The sequence below is a fragment of the Salmo salar genome, chromosome ssa27 (genome assembly GCF_905237065.1).
Source record: "Salmo salar chromosome ssa27, Ssal_v3.1, whole genome shotgun sequence".
Lineage (NCBI taxonomy): Eukaryota > Metazoa > Chordata > Actinopteri > Salmoniformes > Salmonidae > Salmo > Salmo salar.
Window position 1 is genome coordinate 27,572,501 of NC_059468.1, and position 22,500 is coordinate 27,595,000.

The window sequence follows — 22,500 nt, forward strand, 5'->3', positions numbered from 1 at the left end:
ATTTTTTTCTTGAAGAAAGGTTTGAATTCTTGAATTCAAAATGCTACAGAAAACCTTTCCCAAGTTGCTGTTTACGCAAATTCCCTGTAATTATTGGGGTCTGATTTGTCTCCACTTTTGACATCAGGGAAGCAGCCAGAAGTTAATAACATGTTGAACAATTTAAGCACAGCATTTTGCAACTCAGGTGTGCTGTTTTTCAGCATTTCATTTCTGATGTTATCTAGGCCACAAGCCTTCTTTGATTTTACAGATTTGAGCCTTTCATTTAGTTCTTGAGGGGTTATTGGTAATCTAATGGATTTTGGTTGTTTTTAATGACTGATGTTACATCAAGGTTGTTACATTTTTCTTGATTTCTAAATGCTTATGTTGTAAGTCTTTTTGTGGGATGTTTTTGGATAGATTATCAAAATAACTTTCCCAAATTCCCAAAATCTCTTTCTCTCTCTCTCTCTCTTTATTTCTCTCTCTCTCTCTATCTCGCTCTCTCTCTTTCTCTCTCTCTTCATCTCTCTCTCTTTATCTCTCTCTCTTTCTTTATCTCTTTATCTCTCTTTCTTTCTATCTCTCTCTCTCTCTCTTTCTCTCTCTCGCTCTCTTTATCTCTCTCTCTTTCGCTCTCTGTTTGTCTTTCTCTCTCTGTCTCACTTTTTCTCTCTCTCTCTCTCTATCTACTGTATATGCTAACTGACTTCTGTTCTGCTCTTTTTCAGGTCCTGTTTGCTGTCTTTGACTCTGTCCAGGGCTTTGTCATCATTACTGTGCACTGTGTCATGCGCCGCGAGGTTAGTGTGTGTGTGTGTGTGTGTGTGTGTGTGTGTGTGTGTGTGTGTGTGTGTGTGTGTGTGTGTGTGTGTGTGTGTGTGTGTGTGTGTGTGTGTGTGTGTGTGTGTGTGTGTGTGTGTGTGTGTGCCTGTCTGTGTGTTTACTGTATGTTGACTTTCTCCTACTGAAGTGTACAGTACTAGCTAGCTAGCTAGACAGAGAATCAGCTCAGACATGGGAAGGATTACTCTTGTGAATATGCCAACAGCTCCAGCATATATATAATACAGCATTGTCCAGATGATGCAGGGCCCCTATAAAGAGATTAGTAAGACACTGTATGAAGTAAGATGATAAGTCCCCATTCTAATGCCCTCAATGCCCATTCACCACAGACCCACACAGGGCCCCTAGTGAGACCAAATACCCATCTACCACACACACACACACATGCATGCACACACACACACGTGCCCGAAAGCACACACACAGATACACACACACGTACACACACACGTATACACACACAATCTCAAATGACCCCCTAGTATGCCCAAATACCCAACTACCCACAATGCATTGGGGTTTGATTCATTCCGTGCCTACGCAGCATCTCCTAGCCTCTCCTCCAGCTACGATATACATAGTTAAATAGGTTATTGGATAAACTGATACAGTAGTTTAAAACATAATATTAAATGCCAGAAGCGCTAAGCCATATATGTTAAATCAATATCACAAAAGCGTAGGATTAGTCAACTAAATCCGGGAATTATTTTAGTAAATATGAAAATCTCTGCCAGAGACTGAACCTAATCCCTAATAGCTGCAGCACAACGGGTAAGGAGAGTATGCTGCCTCTGGATTGTAGAGATGTGGAGAGAAGGAGAGGAGAGTGGGATGACAGACAGTCTAAAGATGTTGCGGAGAGTAACAGATAGGCAGAGGGTTGGAATAGAAGAAGACGGCGCTTGAGTGAACAGAGTTGATGGATCTATAGAGAGGGTGTGTTGCAGAGCAACAATGTGTGTATGAGAGCAAGGAAGGGAGGGAGGGAAAAGAGAGTGGTAAAGAGAGCATGCAGACATCTGTGGAAAATGTTATTTATCCAATAGGGAGTGAGAGAACACAGATGTATAGAAAATGTGATTAGCATAGTGAGAGAGGGGGGAGGGAGGGAGTGAGAAAACATAGATGTATATATAGAAGCCGTGATGAACACAGAGAGAGGAGGGAGAGAGATGGATGGAGAAAATGAGGAGAGAGGTAAGGAACATGGGTGTATGTATGAAAATAATGACTATAGCAGAGAGGAGGGGGAGTGGGACAAAAATAGGGAGGGAGAGGTGACAGAGAAAATAGAGGGAGAGAGAAGGAGACAGGGATAATGAAGAACACAAAGGGGGAGAGGGTGAACATGGGGGAGGGAGGGAGTACATTATAGACCCAAAGGAAACCCATTTGACTGTGAAATGAGAATGACCTAGCCATTAGCGTGCCAAAGTACCCAGCAGGGAATCAGAGTTAACTTAGTGAGGGTGGAGAGAGAAAGAGAAAGCTAGTTGAAGATAGATAGAGATAAAATGTCCTCCTGTGTGCTACCTATATCCCCCCACCAGAATCCCCATACTTTAATGAAGACATCTTCTCCATCCTGGAGGGGGAATTCAATCATTTCCAGGCCCAGGGACATGTACTAGTCTGTGGCGACCTAAATGCCAGAACCGGACAAGAACATGACACCCTCAGCACACAGGGGGACAAACACCTGCCTGGAGGTGAGAGCATTCCCTCCCCCATATGCCCCACTAGGCACAACTATGACAACATATCCAACAAAAACGGGTTACAACTCCTGCAGCTCTGTCACACGCTGGGTATGTACATAGTCAATGGTAGGCTTCGAGGGGACTCCTATGGTAGGTACACCTATAGCTCATCTCTTAGCAGTAGTACTGTAGACTACTTTATCACTGACCTCAACCCAGAGTCTCTCAGAGTGTTCACAGTCAACCCACTGACACTCCTGTCAGACCACAGCAAAATCACAGTCTACTTGAACAGAGCAATACTCAATCGTGAGGCATCAAATCCAAAGGAACTGAGTAATATTAAGAAATTATATAGAGGGAAGGAATGTAGTGTGGAAACCTACCAAAAAAACAATTAGGCAACAACAAATTCCATCCCTTCTAGACAACTTTCTCGACAAAAAGTTCCACTATAAAAGTGAAGGTGTAAATGTTAACAGTATATTTGACCTCTCAACTTTCCTATCTAATCTAAAAATTTCAAACAGAAAACCGAAGAAAATGGACAACAATGACAAATGGTTTGATGAAGAATGCAAAAACCTAAGAAAGAAATTGAGAAACCTGTCCAACCAAAAACATGGAGACCCAGAAAACCTGAGACTATGCCTTCACTATGGTGAACACTAAAACAATACAGAAATACACTACGGAAAAAGAAGGAACAGCACATCAATGTAATTGAAGAATCCATAGACTCTAACCATAGACTCTAACCACTTCCGGAAAATTGGAAAACACTAAACAAACAACAACACAAAGAATTATCTATCCAAATGGAGATGTATGGGTAAACCACTTCTCCAATCTTTTTGGCTCTATGACAAAGAACAAACAGCAAAAACAAATACATGATCAAATACAAATCTTAGAATCAACTATTAAAGACTACCAGAACCCACTGGATTCTCCAATTACATTGAATGAACTACAGGACAAAATACAAACTCTCCAACACAAAAAGGCCTGTTGTGTTGATGGTATCCTCAAAGAAATGATAAAATATACAGACAACAAATTCCAATTGGCTATACTAAAACTCTTTAACATCATCCTTAGCTCTGGCATCTTCCCCAATATTTGGAACCAAGTACTGATCACCCCAATACACAAAAGTGGAGACAAATTTGACCCCAATAACTACCATGAGATATGTGTCAACAGCAACCTTGGGAGAATCCTCTGCATTATCATTAACAGCAGACTCATACATTTCCTCAGTGAAAACAATGTACTGAGAAAATGTCAAATTGTCTATTTACAAAATTACCGTACGACAGACCACGTATTCACCCTGCACACCTTAATAGACAAACAAGCAAGCCAAAACAAAGGCAAAGTCTTCTCATGCTTTGTAGATTTCAAAAATGCCTTCGACTCAATTTGGCATGAGGGTCTGCTATATAAATTGATGGAAAGTGGTGTTGGGGAAAAACAACCAACATTATAAAATCCATGTACACAAACAACAAGTGTGCGTTTAAAATAGGCAAAAAACACACACATTTCTTTCCACAGGGCACAGCCCCACCCTTTCCACAGCCCCACCCTCTTCAACATATATATCAACGAATTGGCGAGGGAACTAGAAAAGTCTACAGCACCCGGCCTCACCCTACCAGAATCTGAAGTCAAATGTCTACTGTTTGCTGATGATGTGGTCCTTCAGTCACCAACCAAGGAGGGCCTACAATAGCACCTAGATCTTCCACACAGATTCTGCCAGACCTGGGCCCTGACAGTAAATCTCAGTAAGACCAAAATTATGGTGTTCCAAAAAAGGTCCAGTCGCCAGGACCACAAATACAAATTCCATCTAGACACCGTTGCCCTAGAGCACACAAAAAATGATACATACCTTGGCCTAAACATCAGCGCCACAGGTAACTTCCACAAAGCTGTGAACGATCTGAGAGACAAGGCAAGAAGGACATTCTATGCCATCAAAAGGAACATAAAGTTTGACATACCAATTAGGATCTGGCTAAAAATACTTGAATCAGTCATAGAACCCATTGCCCTTTATGGTTGTGAGGTCTGGGTCTGCTCTCCAACCAAGAATTCACAAAATGGGACAAACACCAAATTGAGACTCTGCATGCAGAATTCTGCAAAAATATCCTCCGTGTACTGTACAACATAAAACACCAAATAATGCATGCAGAGAAGAGTTAGGCGGATACTTAAGTAGGCCGATACTTAAGACTGACCCAAACTTAAGGAAAGCTTTGACTATGTACAGACTCAGTGAGCATAGCCTTGCTATTGAGAAAGGTTGCCATAGGCAGACCTGGCTCTCAAGATGTGCACACTGCCCACAGAATGAGGTGGAAACTGAGCTGCACTTCCTAACCTCCTGCCAAATGTATAACCATATTAGATACACATATTTCCCTCAGATTACACAGATCCACAAATAATTTGAAAACAAACCCGATTTTGATAAACTCCCATATATATTAGGTGAAATACCACAGTGTGCAATCACAGCAGCAAGATGTGTGACCTGTTGCCACAAGAAAAGAGCAACCAGTAAAAAACAAACATCATTCTAAATACAACCCATATTTATGTATTATACTATTTGCACATCGTTACAACACTGTAATTAATAAATAATATGATATTTGTAGTGTCTTAATTATTTTGGAACTTCTGTGAGTGTAATGTTTTCTGTTCATTGTTATTGTTTATTTCACATTTGTATAGTATCTACTTCACTTTCTTTGGCAATGTTAACATATGTTTCCCATGCCAATAAAGCACCTTGAATTGATTGAATAGAGAGAGAGAGAGAGAGAGAGAGAGAGAGACATCACTAATGCTCTTGTGGCTGAATGGAACCAAGTCCCTGCAGCAATGTTCCAACATCTAGTGGAAAGCCTTCCCAGAGTGGAGGCTTTTATATATACCAACTCCATATTAATGCCAATGATTTTGGTGTGAGATGTTCGATGATTGGTTATGTAGTGTACATATAAACAGTACCAGCACTCAAAATGAGTCCTGCACCTATTTCACTCCAAGTCAAGCACTGGTTCAAGTATCTTATTTTTTTACTTTATTATCATTGTCCCCAATGCACATTATGCCCAAAATTCAACAGTTCACAGTTGAATGTGTTTGTATTTATTATGAATCCCCAGTACTCCTCCTGGTGTCCAGCAAAATTAAGGCAGTTATACAATTTAAAAAACATTACAATTAATTCCTAACAGATTTCACAACACATTAAGTGTTTGCCTTCCTGCCACTACTCTATTACCACATATCTACAACACAAAATCCATGTGTACATGTGTGTATAGGGCGTATGTTATCGTGTGTGTGTATGCATGTGTCTGTGCCTGTATTGGTGTGTCTTCACAGTCGTTGCTGTTCCATCAGGTGTATTTTATCGCTCGGGGCAGGCCTGAATGTGAAAGCCTTGGTATTAGCTCTCTCTCTCAAGTGACTTATGATGCCAAAGGTAATGTGGGTGTAAATGTCATAGTGTGTACCCACCACCCAGCTTTAGCTTACCTAACGAAAGTATCAGAGAATAGCAAACAATATGCTATATCTCTGAACGCTGTGTCTCTGGCGTCAGTTACCACCAGTTATCTTTGTTTTAATAGTATTATCCTCCTAACGGAACCCTCAGTAGACTGGCTGCCTATCTAGATTCAACAACTGTGTACTTTTGGTACCCATTTGTCATACTTGAGTAAAATAAAGATACCTTAATAGAAAATGGCTCAAGTAAAAGTGAAAGTCACCCGGTAAAATACCGCTTGAGTAAAAGTCTAAGAATATTTGGTTTTAAATATACTTAAGCATCAGAAGTACATGTAATTGAAAAAATATACTTAAGTATCAAGGTAAAAGTAAAAGTATAATTTCAAATTACTTATATTAAGCAAACCAAACTGCACAATTGTTTTTTTTTACTTTTTATTATTTGCGGATTGCCAGTGTCATGCTCTAACACTCAGATATAATTTACAAACAAAGCATTTGTTTTTAGTGAGTCCACCAGATCAGAGGCAGTAGGAATGACCAGGGATGTTCTCTTGAGTGTGTGAATTGGACCATTTTCCTGTCCTGCTAAGCATTCAAAATGTGACGAGTACTTTTGAGTCTCAGGGAAAATGTATGTAGTAAAAAGTACATTATTTTTTTTAGGAATGTAGTGAAGTAAAAGTAAAAGTAGTCAAAAATATAAATAACACAGTAAAGTACACATACCCCCAAAAAACGTTTTAACTGGTACTTTAACGTTTTTTTATTTAAGTACTTTACAGTACTGCTCTTTGTTCTTCAGTTCTCTCTCTCACTTTCTCAGTCTCTGTCTTTATTTCTATTCTCTTGCTTTCTTTTTCTTTTGGATGTTTTCAAATAGTGTTTTTTAAATAGTATTAGTACAGTAGTATTAAAAGCTAACAAACACATTTAAGAAACTGAGATTTTTAACTCTTATTAAAAGCCAATAATGATGCAATACATGTTGATGAAGTGTAATAAACTATTCTGCTTTCGAGGGATAATCAACAAGGGGCTATGCGTTCTTTGGAAAATAATCAAACTCCGTGGAAGATCAGTTCCACTCTGCTATCGCATAGAGCCCAGAGTTGATTATCTCTTTTATATCATGGTCAGATTGAACACATTTACTGATAGAAATGTGTTCATTTGCTAGTAGAAATGTGTTCATTTACTAGTAGAAATGTGTTCAACATCCACTGAAGTAGCAAGGAGGTTTACTAGATAGAGTAGTTGACTTGGTAACCAAACAAACAGACTTGCAAGTTTAGCTAACCAAACCATCAGTCCTCAGGCATGATACAAGTCAGTATTCGATGTCCATCCGTGTCTGAGGATGTCAGGAGATGACGTGGAAAATGGCCACTAGGGACAACAGGGAGCGCTGTTACCTTCAAGTAGGCTTTGATTTTGCTAGGGCATTGTGGACAGGGATGGCAGACGGGCGTAAGCCTCTGGTTCCAAAGGTTGAATTTTCGAATCCCATGATAGGAAGTTGTTTTTGATATTTGGGTTTTAAGTCTGTCCCAAACCTTAACCCTAACCTTAATCATTCGGGGGTTAATACCTAACCGTATACCTTGGAGATAAAACGTAACCATGGAATGATACAGAGAAGTAACCATACACTTCAAAATGTTACTTTTGGAACAACTTCAAAATGTTATGTTTGAGAAACATGGATGAACGTCTAATTCTGACATGAAACTGTGAGAGCTTGTTGCAGTCCTGGCTTGCTGTTATGAAAATCTAATTCAACAATGTCAATAATTTGTTCAATTCAACTTTTTCTTTCAAAAGCAGCTCAAACATAGAACATGTAAGAATTAAGTATAGCCATTGAATTCTACCATGCTGATATACCCTGCACTATAGGAAAATAAAACATTCTCTAGAATTCCCTTCAAGTCAATCAGAAATGAGTGTTCAACAATGCCATGGTATAACATATTAAAATCCATAATAAAACCCAATATAGATGATCAAACATTAGCATTAGCAAGGTAATATATTTGTTTGTAGCTACACTCTTAGAAAGAAAGGTTCCTTAAAGAACCATAAGGGTTATATCGCTTGCTTCATATACAGTATGGAACCCCTAAATGTTCAACATAAGACCCTTTTTTAGGGTTCTTTGATCAGAACCATAGAGGTTCTTCTTCACTGAATCAAAATGGTTCCATATAGAACCCTGTATGGTGCCATTTATGAATTATGGCTACCACTATTAAATAGTAATATTTTTTGCTAAGAATAGAATTTAATAAACAATTAAATAATGGACAAAACAAGCCCAGCATAGTTTTTAGAATTTATTGTCATTACTGTATATGCTAACATAGTTTGGAAATATGCACCGGTGGCCAGGGAGGCATCTCTTTGTTTGAATGATGGCCCATGTCAACTCTGGCTGACTTCTTTACAATACAGTACAACTTTGTCCATTAGTTACAGCAAACAACGAAAATGTGGCTTCTGTTCCATTCTCAACAACCCCAAACTTCACACATGCAGTTAAGACAAGCACAGGTTCAATCTGCAGTGCAGCACCCCTGGATGGAGAGCATGTTGTGGGGTTAAGGGCCTTGCTCAAGGGCCCAACGGTAGGGGAATGTTTTGAGGATGTGAACCCAGCAGTCCTCCAGTTGTCAGATCAATTCCACCCATTTTCTTCCTGCACCCAGCCCGGGATTCAAACCAGCAAACTTTCAGCCACAGGTCCAATTCCTGCCACAGGTCCAACTCCTTCACCACCGGGCTACCTACCACCAGTACAGTTTGGGTTGTTTCCTCACTGGTTCCAGAGAAAAATAAAAAAGAACCAAAAACACAAGTTAATCTTTGGAAATAAGTATGAATTAATCTGCAAAAATGAACACCAAATGCTATGCAGACATATAATTATTATGATGTTGAAGAACAACTTACATGCAGTTTTATTTATTTTTTATTTCACCTTTATTTAACCAGGTAGGCTAGTTGAGAACAAGTTGTCATTTGCAACTGCAACCTGGCCGAGATAAAGCAAAGCAGTTCGACACACACAACAACACAGAGTTACACATGGAATAAACAAACTTACAATTAATAATACAGTAGAAAAATCTATATACAGCATGTGCAAGTGAGGTAGGATAAGAGAGGTAAGGCTATAAATAGGCCATGGTAGCAAAGTAATTACAATATAGCAATTAAACACTGGAATGGTAGGATGTGCAGAAGATGAATGTGCAAGTTGAGATACTGGGGTGTAAAGGAGCAAGATAAATTAATTAATTAATACAGTATGGGAATGAGGTAGATTGGATGGGCTATTTACAGATGAGCTATGTACAGGTGCAGTGCTCTGTGAGCTGCTCTGACTGCTGGTGCTTAAAGCTAGTGAGGGAGGTAAGAATCTCCAGCTTCAGAGATTTTTGTAGTTCGTTTCAGTCATTGGCAGCAGAGAACTGGAAGGAGAGGCAGCCAAAGGAAGAATTGGCTTTGGGGGTGACCAGTGAGATATACCTGCTGGAGCGCGTGCTACGGCTGGGTGCTGCTATGGTGACCAGTGAGCTGAGATAAGGCGGGGCTTTACCTAGCAGAGACTTGTAGATGACCTGGAGCCAGTGGGTTTGGCGACGAGTATGAAGCGAGGGCCAGCCAACAAAAGCATACAGGTCGTAGTGGTGGGTAGTATATGGGGCTTTGGTGACAAAACGGATGGCACTCTGATAGACAACATCCAATTTGTTGAGTAGAGTGTTGGAGGCTATTTTGTAAATGACATCGCCGAACTCGAGGATTGGTAGGATGGTCAGTTTTATGAGGGTATGATTGGCAGCATGAGTGAAGGAGGCTTTGTTGTGAAATAGGAAGCCGATTCTAGATTTAATTTTTGATTGGAGATGTGTAATGTGAGTCTGGAAGGAGAGTTTACAGTCCAACCAGACACCTAGGTATTTGTAGTTTTCCACATATTCTAAGTCAGAACCAAGGCTGTTGAGTCTGCCAATAAGAATGTTGTGATTGACAGAGTCGAAATCCTTAGCTGCACAGTAACGTCTCTTATCGATGGCGGTTATGATATCGTTTAGGACCTTGAGCGTGGCTCAGGTGCACCCATGACCAGCTCTGAAACCAGATTGCATAGCGGAGAAGGTACGGTGAGATTCGAAATGGTCGGTAATCTGTTTGTTAACTTGGCTTTCAAAGACCTTAGAAAGGCAGGGTAGAATAGATATAGGTCTGTAGCAGTTTGGGTCTAGAGTGTCTCCCCCTTTGAAGAGGGGGATGACCGCGGCAGCTTTCCAATCTATGGGAATCTCAGATGATACGAAAGAGAGGTTGAACAGGCTAGTAATAGGGGTTGCAACAATTTTGGCAGATAATTTTAGAAAGAGAGGGTCCAGATTGTCTAGCCCAGCTAATTTGTAGGGGTCCAGATTTTGCAGCTCTTTCAGAACATCAGCTATCTGGATTTGGGTGAAGGAGAAGTGGGGGAGGTTTGGGCGAGTTGCTGTGGGGAGCGCAGGGCTGTTGACCAGGGTAGCCAGGTGGAAAGCATGGCCAGCCGTAGAAAAATGCTTATTGAAATTCTCAATTATTGTGGATTTATCGGTAGTGACAGCGTTTCCTAGCCTCAGTGCAGTGGGCAGCTGGGAGGAGATGCTCTTTTTCTCCATGGACTTTACAGTGTTCCAGAACTTTTTTGAGTTTGTACTACAGGATGCAAATTTCTGTTTGAAAAAGCTATCCTTAGCTTTCCTAACTGCCTGTGTTAGCAGCAATCAAAAGTGAGCAGCAAAAAACTCTCGTCTGAGTGTGCCAGAGCGCAGAATAAGTGAGGAATTTACGAACACGTGTCAGCACAGTTACAGTCACCAACGCTTTAGACAACATGAAAACAGCCTAACCAGCTCTGCTAGGGCGAGTAAAATGGTCCGAATGAGGTGTTCTCTCATTTGCGTTTGGAGGTAGCTAGCAAGCTAGCCAACTTTAGCCAGTTAGCTTGGGTGCTTGACTGCCGTTGTGAGGTCAGAACGCTCGGATCAATATTACTCCTCGGCTAGAGCGTCCAGTGTGCTCTCTGAATGCTCCGAGAGCGAAACTCTCTGAATTTACTAATGGACAATCTGACAATGCTCTGAATTTACTGAGCGCACTCTGGCATTCCAGATTGAATTTACGAACACTCCCTAAGAGTGTATGCTTTTATGTTAATATTGTTATTAATATTGCTTCTAGCTAGTATTAAGTTTGCAACAACACAGGTTTGATGGAAACTTGCTGTTTGCCACTCAGACCTCTGCAACATATGAATTCGATCTTCCCCCTGCCATATTGAGTTAACGGGGTCAGATGTCAGCTAGCCATTTTTCTGACCAGGTGATATCATAATGGAGCATCATTTCATTGGAATAAATGTCAATGCAAATCAGCTGAAACAAATGAAAAGGGAATGTTAGCTGTCATTTCACAGTTTGATGTGACTGGGTTAGCTTTTGTTAGCTGTTGTTTTCTAAAATCCCCATTACATTATGGGGTATTGATAAAACCCTCAAGGTTCTTTGCCTTCACTGGGTATATATATATATATATATATATATATATATATATATATATATATATAGAACCTTTTATAGTAATGGGTTCTTTACTCTTGTCCAAAGAACCAAAAGGTTCTATAAAGAACCCCAATGAACCCTTTTTTCTAAGAGTGTAGGTTAAAACCCAAGTACTGTATACATGAACATAGTGTCTATGGTAGTCTTAATGTTGTGAACTTAACCAATAAAGACCTTCAATTTGCTCCTTTCCTCCCGTTATCCCTCCTCTTCTCCTTCCTTCCTTCGCTCTTTATCCCTCTCTTCAAGGTCCAGGACGCAGTGCGCTGTCGGATGGGGGGATGTAAAGATGACAGCGAGAACTCACCGGACTCATGCAAGAATGGACAGGTGCAGATCATGGTGAATAACATTCCATTTCATCCCATATTAGACCCATAACCACTACTAGTCTGGCCCCTGATCTGTTTGTGCTGTCTTGCCAACTTCTGGGACCAGGCTACGTAACCACATCATGTTGGTCCTAAAACTGCCTTGTTCTTTTTCTCCAAGTACAGCCCTTCGCTGTTTATAATCCCAATCCCAATCCCAAATCGATCACTAGACCCTACACCCAATGCACTTGTGGGGTTTTGAGAGGATTTGAGAGTTGTCGATTTCGGATTAGGACTAACATCCCAGGGCCTCGCGAGTGGTGCAGCGGTCTAAGCCACTGCTTTGCAGTGCTAGAGGCATCACTACAGGTTCGATCCCAGGCTGTGTCGACCGGGAGACCCATGATGCGGCGCACAATTGTCCGGGTTAGGGGAGGGTTTGGCCGGCTGGAATGTCCTTGTCCCATTGTGCTCTAGCGACTCCTTGTGGCGGGCCGGGTTCTTGCACGCTGACTCATTGATGCGTCTGGCTTCCGGGTTAAGTGAGCAGTGTGTCAAGAAGCAGAGCAGCTTGGCTGGGTTGTGTTTCGGAGGACGCACGGCTCTCGACCTTCGCCTCTCCCATACGTACGGGAGTTGCAGCGATGGGAGAAGACTAACTACCAATTGGGGAGAAAAAGTGGTTTAAAAAGGGACAAATATCCTAGCCAATATTGATGGTCTATTTCCAGTCCCTCCTAAAGATATTTTCTCAGCACACCTGTAGTCAGTTATTTTCATATTTTTTTCACATTTTTATTCACTCGGCGGTGACTGCGGCAGGTTTATTTAGCCTATAAGAAAGGTCCTTATCATTATGCGCAGGGTGTAAAGTTACACGGAAGGTTACTTTGTCCAAAATCGTGTTAATAGTCTTGTAAATCATAAAGACATGAAGTGCTTCCCAATGTCGACCAGGTCACAACGTTCTGTCATTTGTATTAGTTACGAAGGTTCCAACGCTGACCACTCCTTCCCCTTTAGTTGTATTTATCACAGTCATTTACTGTAATATTTTGGTCTCTTGAATGGACCGCTAGGAATGTTAGGAGGCTGATGATTTACTGCAAATGACCAAAACACTTTTTTTTATTATTGGAATGTCCTTGTCGTGAATTTGTTCTTCAAAGCTGTCAGGTTCAGAGTTTTTCCTTGCCTCAAATCACTGACCTGGAAAACTGTATGGCCCAGGGTTGTTCCTAGTGATGTCACATGTTCAGGTATTTATGAGGAAACCTACTCCTGCCAAAGTTAACACGGAGCGCTGTGCTAAAAGCAGTCATATCAAATCAATTTGTAAATCCAGAGTGTTTCCAACAGTAATTTTCCAAATGGTATAATCCTGAATTAATCCCTCATAGTAAAAGGCTCAAGGCGACTCAATGAAAAGGGCAAACTTTACTGAAACCCTGTGTCATAAAGCCTTCATAAGCCTGTTATAAACATGACATGACATAACAGCCATAACAGTATTAAGAAGGCCTTATGATTTAAGATTTCAAGTAATGTTACCATAAACTAACATGAGAGGATAGGAGGACATCTTGAGAGGATAGGAGGACATCTTCAGAGGATAGGAGGACATGTTGAGAGGACAGGAGAACATATTGAGAGGATAGGAGGACATGTTGAGAGGACAGGAGAACATATTGAGAGGATAGGAGGACATATTGAGAGGATAGGAGAACAAATTGAGAGGATAGGAGGACATATTGAGAGGATAGGAGGACAAATTGAGAGGATAGGAGGACATATTGAGAGGATAGGAGGACAAATTGAGAGGATAGGAGGACATATTGAGAGGATAGGAGGACAAATTGAGAGGATAGGAGAACATATTGGGAGTATAGGAGGACATCTTGAGAGTATAGGAGGACATATTGAGAGGATAGGAGAACATATTGGGAGTATAGGAGGACATCTTGAGAGGATAGAAGGACAAATTTAGAGGATAGGAGAACATATTGAGAGGATAGGAGAACATATTGAGAGGATAGGTGGACATATTGAGAGGATAGGAGGACAAATTGAGAGGATAGGAGGACATATTGAGAGGATAGGAGGACATATTGAGAGGATAGGAGGACATATTGAGAGGATAGGTGGACATATTGAGATGATCAGTCTTCAGACTAGAGTATCCCCATTCAACCATTCTGGTAGTTCGTTTGAACGTTTGAGAATGGTCCCTCCCATTCTCCCCCTCTATTCTCACTTACATGTTCATCCTCTCTCTTCAATGTTCAACTTCTCTCTTACATGTTCATCCTCTCTCTTCAATGTTCAACTTCTCTCTTACATGTTCATCCTCTCTCTTGCATGTTCAACCTGTTTTTTACCTTGTCTTTTTCCTTCTCTTTCTTATTCTCTTCATCATTTCTTCTTCCCCACATATCACTTATAATCTCTTCTTATGAATGTTTCTAATCCATCTGAATTGTGTCCTCCCCTCCAATCCCCCACTCTCATCTCTCCTCCTCTCACATCTCTCCATCCATCTCTCCCACCATCCCTGCATCAGAAGTGTCAGAACATGTCCTACTACGGGCAGCAGTGTGGCTCTCTGCACTACAGCACTGGCACTGGAGCTTCTCCCTGCCCGTCATCGTCATGCCAACAACAGTCACCATGCCTGCCACCATTCCACCCTCACCAGGGCTGTCAACACGGCTGCCAACAAGGCTGTTACCACAGCCTGCCCCACAACAACCACATGAACCATGAGCACATGAACCACACCCTCAACCATGCCCATAACCAAGCTTACAACCACAACCATGGACATAACCACAACCAGTACCCCAACAGCAAATCAGTATGTCAACCACAGTAGATAGACACTATGTCCTAAAGTAGTCAATGCTGTGTGTAGCCATATAGAACATCTGGTACATTAGCCACGGGGTTTCCAACAATGGTTCCCAAATTGTGGATATACCGCTTGTGGTCAAGGAAATGGCTTTCAATTTATTTAATAAAAATGTTATTAGCCTGCAAAAACAACTAATGTTGTTTTATGGTCCATTGGGGAAAAGGTTTGGAAATCACTGGGCTGCAGTATATTAGTACAGTGAGAGAAAAAAGTATTTGATCCCCTGCTGATTTTGTACGTTTGCCCACTGACAAAGAAATGATCAGTCTATAATTTTAATGGTAGGTTTATTTGAACAGTGAGAGACAGAATAACAACAACAAAAAATCCAGAAAAACGCATGTCAAAAATGTTATGAATTGATTTGCATTTTAATGAGGGAAATACGTATTTGAACCCCTCTCAATCAGAAAGATTTCTGGCTCCCAGGTGTCTTTTATACAGGTAACGAGCTGAGATTAGGAGCACACTCTTAAAGGGAGTGCTCCTAATCTCAGCTTGTTACCTGTATAAAAGACATCTGTCCACAGAAGCAATCAATCAATCAGATTCCAAACTCTCCACCATGGCCAAGACCAAAGAGCTCTCCAAGGATGTCAGGGACAAGATTGTAGACCTACACAAGGCTGGAATGGGCTACAAGACCATTGCCAAGCAGCTTGGTGAGAAGGTGACAACAGTTGGTGTGATTATTCGCAAATGGAAGAAACACAAAAGAACTGTCAATCTCCGTAGGCCTGGGGCTCCATGCAAGATCTCACCTCGTGGACTTGCAATGATCATGAGAATGGTGAGGAATCAGCCCAGAACTACACGGGAGGATTTGTCAATGATCTCAAGGCAGCTGGGACCATAGTCACCAAGAAAACAATTGGTAACACACTACGCCGTGAAGGACTGAAATCCTGCATCACCGGCAAGGTCCCCCTGCTCAAGAATGCACATGAATGATTCAGAGGACAACTGGGTGAAAGTGTTGTGGTCAGATGAGACCAAAATGGAGCGCTTTGGCATCAACTCAACTCGCCGTGTTTGGAGGAGGAGGAATGCTCCCTATGACCCCAAGAACACCATCCCCAACGTCAAACATGGAGGTGGAAACATTATGCTTGGGGGGTGTTTTTCTGCTAAGGGGACAAAACAACTTTATTGCATCAAAGGGACAATGGACGGGGTCATGTGCCATCAAATCTTGGGTGAGAACCTCCTTCCCTCAGCCAGGGTATTGAAAATGGGTCGTGGATGGGTATTCCAGCATGACAATGACCCAAAACTCACGGCCAAGGCAACAAAGGAGTGGCTCAAGAAGAAGCACATTAAGGTCCTGGAGTGGCCTAGCCAGGCTCCAGACCTTAATCCCATAGAAAATCTGTGGAGGGAGCTGAAGGTTCAAGTTGCCAAACATCAGCCTCGAAACCTTAATGACTTGGAGAAGATCTGCAAAGAGGAGTGGGACAAAATACCTCCTGAGATGTGTGCAAACCTGGTGGCCAACTACAAGAAATGTCTGACCTCTGTGATTGCCAACAAGGGTTTTGCCACCAAGTACTAAGTCATGTTTTGCAGAGGGGTCAAATACTTATTTCCCTCATTAAAATGCAAATCAATTTATAACATTTTTGACATGCGTTCTTCTGGATTTTTTTGTTGTTATTCTGTCTCTCACCGTTCAAATAAACCTACCATTAAAATTATAGACTGATCATTTCTTTGTCAGTGGGCAAACGTACAAAATCAGCAGGGGATCAAATACTTTTTTCCCTCACTGTATGTAGATTGGTGCCAGTAGGTTTTTACAGAAGGGAGCTTGAACTTCCGTCTGGCCCAGTAGACCCCACATGTCTGAGTTATAGTCTTAGCTTCTACCAGTCAACGTTGTTTTATGCTGCTGTTTTATATCTAGATGGAAGTGTTTTTAGAGGAAGTTTTGGGATCCAAATGTTGTTTTGTTCTTGCATTTATTCCAATAATAATTCAGCCATACGTAAATTGGAGTTCTCTTGTGCTTAAGTGGTTACCAGTGTTGGCTGAACCCAGGCCTAATGTGAATGTCCTCCACAATAATGCCTGGACAAACAGTACTTAGTAATGATGCTGATGGTTAACCTGATTCACTTTACATACTCAGCCTGTGTGTGGGTGTGAGAGAGAGAGGGGGGAGAGAGATGAGAGTCTATATCCTCATTTGTCTGTTTAGGCGAAAGCCATTTGTGAGGCAGTGTGATTTGCGTGCTAAGAGCTTTCCTCTCCTTTGAGACCTGCATTCATTCTCTACCTCTTTCAAATGTTCTGTTTCTCTTTCTGTCCCTTTAATTATCTTTATTTCTCTCCCCCTCTCATGCTCTCTCTTTCTCTTCCACTTTCCCCTTTCACTGCCTTTCCCCCTCCCTTCATCTCTCTCCCTCCCTCTTCACCCCCCATCTCTCTCTTTTACTTTCCCTCTCCCTCCATCTCCCACTCCCCCCTCCCTTTTCCTCGCCTGTCTCTCTATCCCTCCCTCCCTCTGTCTCTCTCTGTGGCGTGCCAAAAATGCCTAATAGCTTTATATCCATACAAAGGCTTTTGTGAGTGAGCGTCATAGAGGATTCTAGGCAGATCGGTGCTGGGGGGAGAGAGGAGACAGAAGAATGGCCTGGATCTGCATGGCAATGAGGGACCACATTAAGTTGGGGAGGTTTTAATGGAGGCCATTTTGGAAAGACACACTGGAACTTTCCCTCATTCAATCCAATCAATCTGTTTGTGTGCTGATGTTTGTGTTGTTTTTTTCACCAAGCAATTTGTTCTAACGAGTTGAGGGGAAATTCTCTCGTGGAGGTTACAAAAGACAAGCTGAGGGCAATGAATGCAGAACGCTGGCATGAGGAAGATGATGGTGTTTGGTTTAAAGAGAGAAAGGTAGAGAACTTGAAAGAGACCAGTGACTTGAGATGGCCATTGCAGACAGACAATTGGCAACATAGCTAATAAGGTGTCTAAAACTTTTTAGGCCATTTGGGTAAAGTAAGTGCTTGAAATGATGTGCTGAAGATCATGTAAATGATGGATGCACTTGACTCACTTGAAAACAAAACAATATTAGAACCAGCAGTCTTGAAAAAATAACACTGACCTCAATTTTCATCAGCTGTTCATCCTTCTTGATTCTTTTGAAGCAAAATCATTATCTTTCCTCATTCTTCTCCTAAACACATACTGATAGAAAGATTATAGGAGTAGCTCAGATATCTGTTGTCACTACCAGCCATTCTGATAACAAACACACTTCTTAGTAGAAAGGGATATACTGTAGGATGCGTCCCCAATGGCACCCTACTCCCTAGATGGTGCACATCCATAGGGCTCTAGTCAAAAGTATTGCACTATGTAGGGAAAAGGGTGCCATTTGGGATTCGACGATACGGGGCTTGATGAGGCACATCCTCTAGTCTGCATCTCTTTGTCTCAAAATCATCTGTAGCCCCATTAGAAAGGTGTAGCCCAGGGTTGGGCAACTCCAGTCCTTGGGGGCCGGGGAGGTGTCACTTTTTTCCCCATACCGAGCAAACATAGCTGATTAAAGTAATTACAATCTAAACTGATGATTAGTTGACTATTGGAATCAGGTGTGTTAACTGGGGCTGAGGCAAAAGTGTGACACCAATCAGGCCCCTGAGGACTGGAGTTTCCCATCCCTGGTGTAGCCTAACATCTCTGTCTTTAAATCATCTGTAGCACTATCAGAAAGGTGTAACCTAACCAGGGCCTTTTCTTACTGTTCTGTCGCCCTAGGCAAGACAAAACAATGCTGCCCGCAAAACTAGAATAGTCCCAGTAACCAAATTACTTTGAAAAGACATCTAAAGGACGTGTTTTCCAGATGTTAAAGTTCAATTTAAGTTCTGAATAAAAGGTGAAAAGGTATTTTCTGTTTGTTTAAAATACATATTTTCCTGGACGTTGAATTGGCATCTTTTCCAGATGCTGAAAAATATGTATTTTTGAAAACAGGTTCATTTCCAGTTCTGAATTAAAATTTAAAATAGTTATTTTCCAGAAGTTTAAAATATGTATTTTCTAAGTATTTTCCGGATATTGAAATCAGGCATATTGTTGGTTCTGAACGAAAGTTGAAAATAAGTCATTTAGAGACGTCTGTGTTTGGGCCAAATCAAGGCTTGGACGTCTATGATTGGTTCAGATTTGGTCTGGACCGGACCAAAAATCTATGTCCGTGGACATTGAAATCAAGGCTGGTCTGGATTGTACCAAATCTGAACCAAACAGACGTCTACGATTGGTTCAAATGTTGTCCCGACCGGAGCAAATACCAATATCCGTGGATGTGGAAATCAAGTCTGGTCCGGACTGTACCAAAAAAAGACTTCCAAAAGACATTGGCTCATGCTTACTGGAGTGTAGCCTACCATGTCGGACCACAATGGAATTTTATGAATGCCCATCCATGCGGTAGGCCCACCGTTTGGAAAACAGGCCGTTGCATTGGCTTTTTTAGTCCTGATTCCTGTGACAATTCAATTTGATTATTTAAGCTTTGAATATCAGCTACCCAACTTTATCAGGAGGTATCATGAGCCTATTTGCAATGTGTTTACACAGTGGGAAATGCAGAAGTATTTTCTTTTTCGCTAGGATCAGCTTATCAAAAATGTACGTATACAAACTACAAACCACTGATCCTGACAATGGGGTGAAACTCCTGGACAACAGTTGTGATTGTCCATAGCATATTGTCCATTTTACTTAAATCCTGCCCTGTTTTTAGGATATGTTGTTTGTTAGCATCATTTAGGTTAGGCTATTTGATTTGAGAAACCTGCATGATGTAAGTGTCCGTCTCATTACATTGTCATCCATTTTATCTCCAGCATGTAGGCTAAAGAAAAGGCCAAATACTCTTTCTATCATATCCTGTATCTGCTACATGATTTATGTTAGATGATTTTTTTAAGGAATGTTGGTGAAGCGTCGCAGCGATGTATCTCTCCAACAGCACCCTGGAGAGTTGCGCAGGGATTGGACATGCAAAATATGTTTACGCCCCTGCCTTTGACAAAGTTGGCACTGCTTATCACAGTGCGGCATTTGCGCTCACCCAAAAAATCCATATGCTACTGGTTGAGTGAAATTGTCATTGTTTTTGGGCAGAATTATGTGAGGTTTTATGTGTTGTTTTTGGAGGTGCGACTTGGCCGCCCTCGTCAATCTGTCGCCCCAGGTGTCAGCCTAATCCTGCCTAATGAGCGGGCCGTTCGTGAGCCTAAAAAACTGTGATCTGTCTATGGGTGTGTTACGTTCATCTTTCAAAAGCACCTCTCATCTCATCTGTTGTTTCTGTTTCATTGTCTGCATCCTTCTGTTTCCCAATGCTACCCCAATGCCATGCTATATCTATTACACACATGCAGCTACCATGGAAACACACACATACAAACACACACACACACACACTGCTGTCTAACTGTGTATCTTCTCCCCATGCTCTCTCTCAGACGGACTTTGAAAAAGATGTGGACCTGGCGTGTCAAACAGGTAGGTTCTCTCTCCCTCTCTCTCTCTCTCTCTCTCTCTCTCTCTCTCTTTCCCCTCTCTCTCTCTCTTTCCCTCTCTCTCTCTCTCTCTCCCTCCCTCCCTCCCTCCCTCTCTCTTTCCCCTCTCTCTCTCTTTCCCCTCTCTCTGTCTCTCTCTTTCCTCTCTCTCTCTCTCTCTCTTTATCTCCTCTCTCTCTCTCTCTCTCTCTCTGTCCTCTATATATCTCTCTACCCTTCTCTCACCCCTCTCTCTTTCTCTCTTATTTCCCTCTCCATCTCTCTCCCCTCACTATCCCCCCCCTCTCTCCTCTCTCTCTCGTTCTCTCTCCAGAGACAGACACAATGTTCAGAGACACATTGTTCCCCATCACTGGAATAGAGAAGTGTGCTTGCGTGCGTGCGTATACGAGAACTTGTGTGTGTGTTTGAGGTTATTTGTATATATGTGCGTGTGTGTGTGTGTGTGTGTGTGTGTGTGTGTGTGTGTGTGTGTGTGTGTGTGTGTGTGTGTGTGTGTGTGTGTGTGTGTGTGTGTGTGTGTGAGACATGTGTACCCTGTGGATGTAAATTAACACCCAGTCATGGTTACTTTCCCACTCCACCCTTGCAGAGAGAGGACACCCATGTAAGTCTGGTACCAACCTGACCCTAATAAAACGGTCAATCACTAATGGCCCTACCCTAACTTGAGATCTACATCAAACTCCTAACTCAAACTTTCATGCAAATGTTCTAACAACAAAGTAGAATGGTAAACGCTGCAGGGATGCATTGTTGGGACTTTTCTGTTTGATTATGGGCCTTGTTCAATAGAACAACATCTACAATGTTATTGTACTCCCTGACAAAGGCTATAACGAAATGCGTCAGAGTTTAAAACAGTATTTTGTTCTATAGAACATGCCATCATCAAGGCATTTCATCCTTTTTGGATGTGTTGTGTGTGTGGGGGGGCAAAACATTCATTAACATGAATACAGAAACTGAATGAAACTTTGAGTTATTTACAGATGCACTAACAGATCCCACGTTAATTGTGGCCCAGAAGTGACGACTTAAATGCTGACGGTGTGAGTGTGTGCATGTAATTCAGCATGACTGTGTTGCCTGTAAGGTGAGACCCATGGCGGAATGACTTCGGACTGTATTCACTCAAAAACCTTTACTTGATTGATGAATTTAATATGGCCTATGGAGTGACCATCTCAAATCTGACTGTTGTATGCCTGATTTTGTGACCATGTTTAGCATGAATCAATGCATGTTGGGTAAATATGGTAGGTGAACTGTTGTACTGACTATATACATCAGGCCATGTTAGTCTGACCTTTCATGTCTATCTATTAGAATGACTAATGCTACGCCTCAAATGGAACCCTATTCCCTAGGTAGTGCACTACTTTTGATTAGACCTCCATGTTGCGAGCATGTGATTGTGATCAAAAGATGTGCACTATACAGGAATAGGGTGTCATTTGAGATTCAGCCTTATTCGTTTAGATGTTGACTCATACCAACATGTAGTTGTAAATGTATTGTATGTAGTGTGTTGTTTTAGAAGGATCTCCAATCCTTTGTTCACTAAACGTAAAGCATGAAAATTAAAACGCCAACCAAAGTTTCACATTCTGTTTTATTGTGGTCTCGGTATAAGACATCAAATCTCATCAAACCTTGCTGTTGGTCTCAGGACCAAAAAACACACACACACACACACACACACACACACACACACACACACACACACACACACACACACACACACACACACACACACACACACACACACACACACACACACAAGAAACGTGATCTGTCACAACTAGACAGGGAATAATGACTTCCAATAGTGACCATGTGGTGGAATGGAAGGCAGCAGCAGAGGAATCCAGGTCCATTTCATTGGAGCCAAATGTATTTTACACAATGTCAAAAGTAGTGCACTATATAGAGAATAGGGTGGTATTTGGAAGGAGACTCTCTCTCTCTCTCTCTCTCTCTCTCTCTCTCTCTCTCTCTCTCTCTCTCTCTGTCTCC

At 41.7% G+C, this 22,500-nt stretch overlaps 1 protein-coding gene across 10 annotated transcripts in view; it reads left to right on the forward strand.

The window, feature by feature from the left end:
- The window catches only part of LOC106588837 (adhesion G protein-coupled receptor B2), a 512,228-nt gene that overhangs the window by 451,980 nt on the left and 37,748 nt on the right, over positions 1 to 22,500 (forward strand). For 6 of the 10 annotated variants that reach the window (XM_045709861.1, XM_045709852.1, XM_045709858.1 and 3 more), the window contains 4 exons: positions 717 to 788; positions 11,957 to 12,049; positions 20,425 to 20,464; positions 21,074 to 21,088. In XM_045709861.1, coding sequence (XP_045565817.1) covers positions 717 to 788; positions 11,957 to 12,049; positions 20,425 to 20,464; positions 21,074 to 21,088 — 220 coding nt within the window. The remainder of the gene's footprint in view (positions 1 to 716; positions 789 to 11,956; positions 12,050 to 20,424; positions 20,465 to 21,073; positions 21,089 to 22,500) is intronic. The other 4 variants (XM_045709853.1, XM_045709860.1, XM_045709854.1 and 1 more) reach the window with 3 other exon arrangements.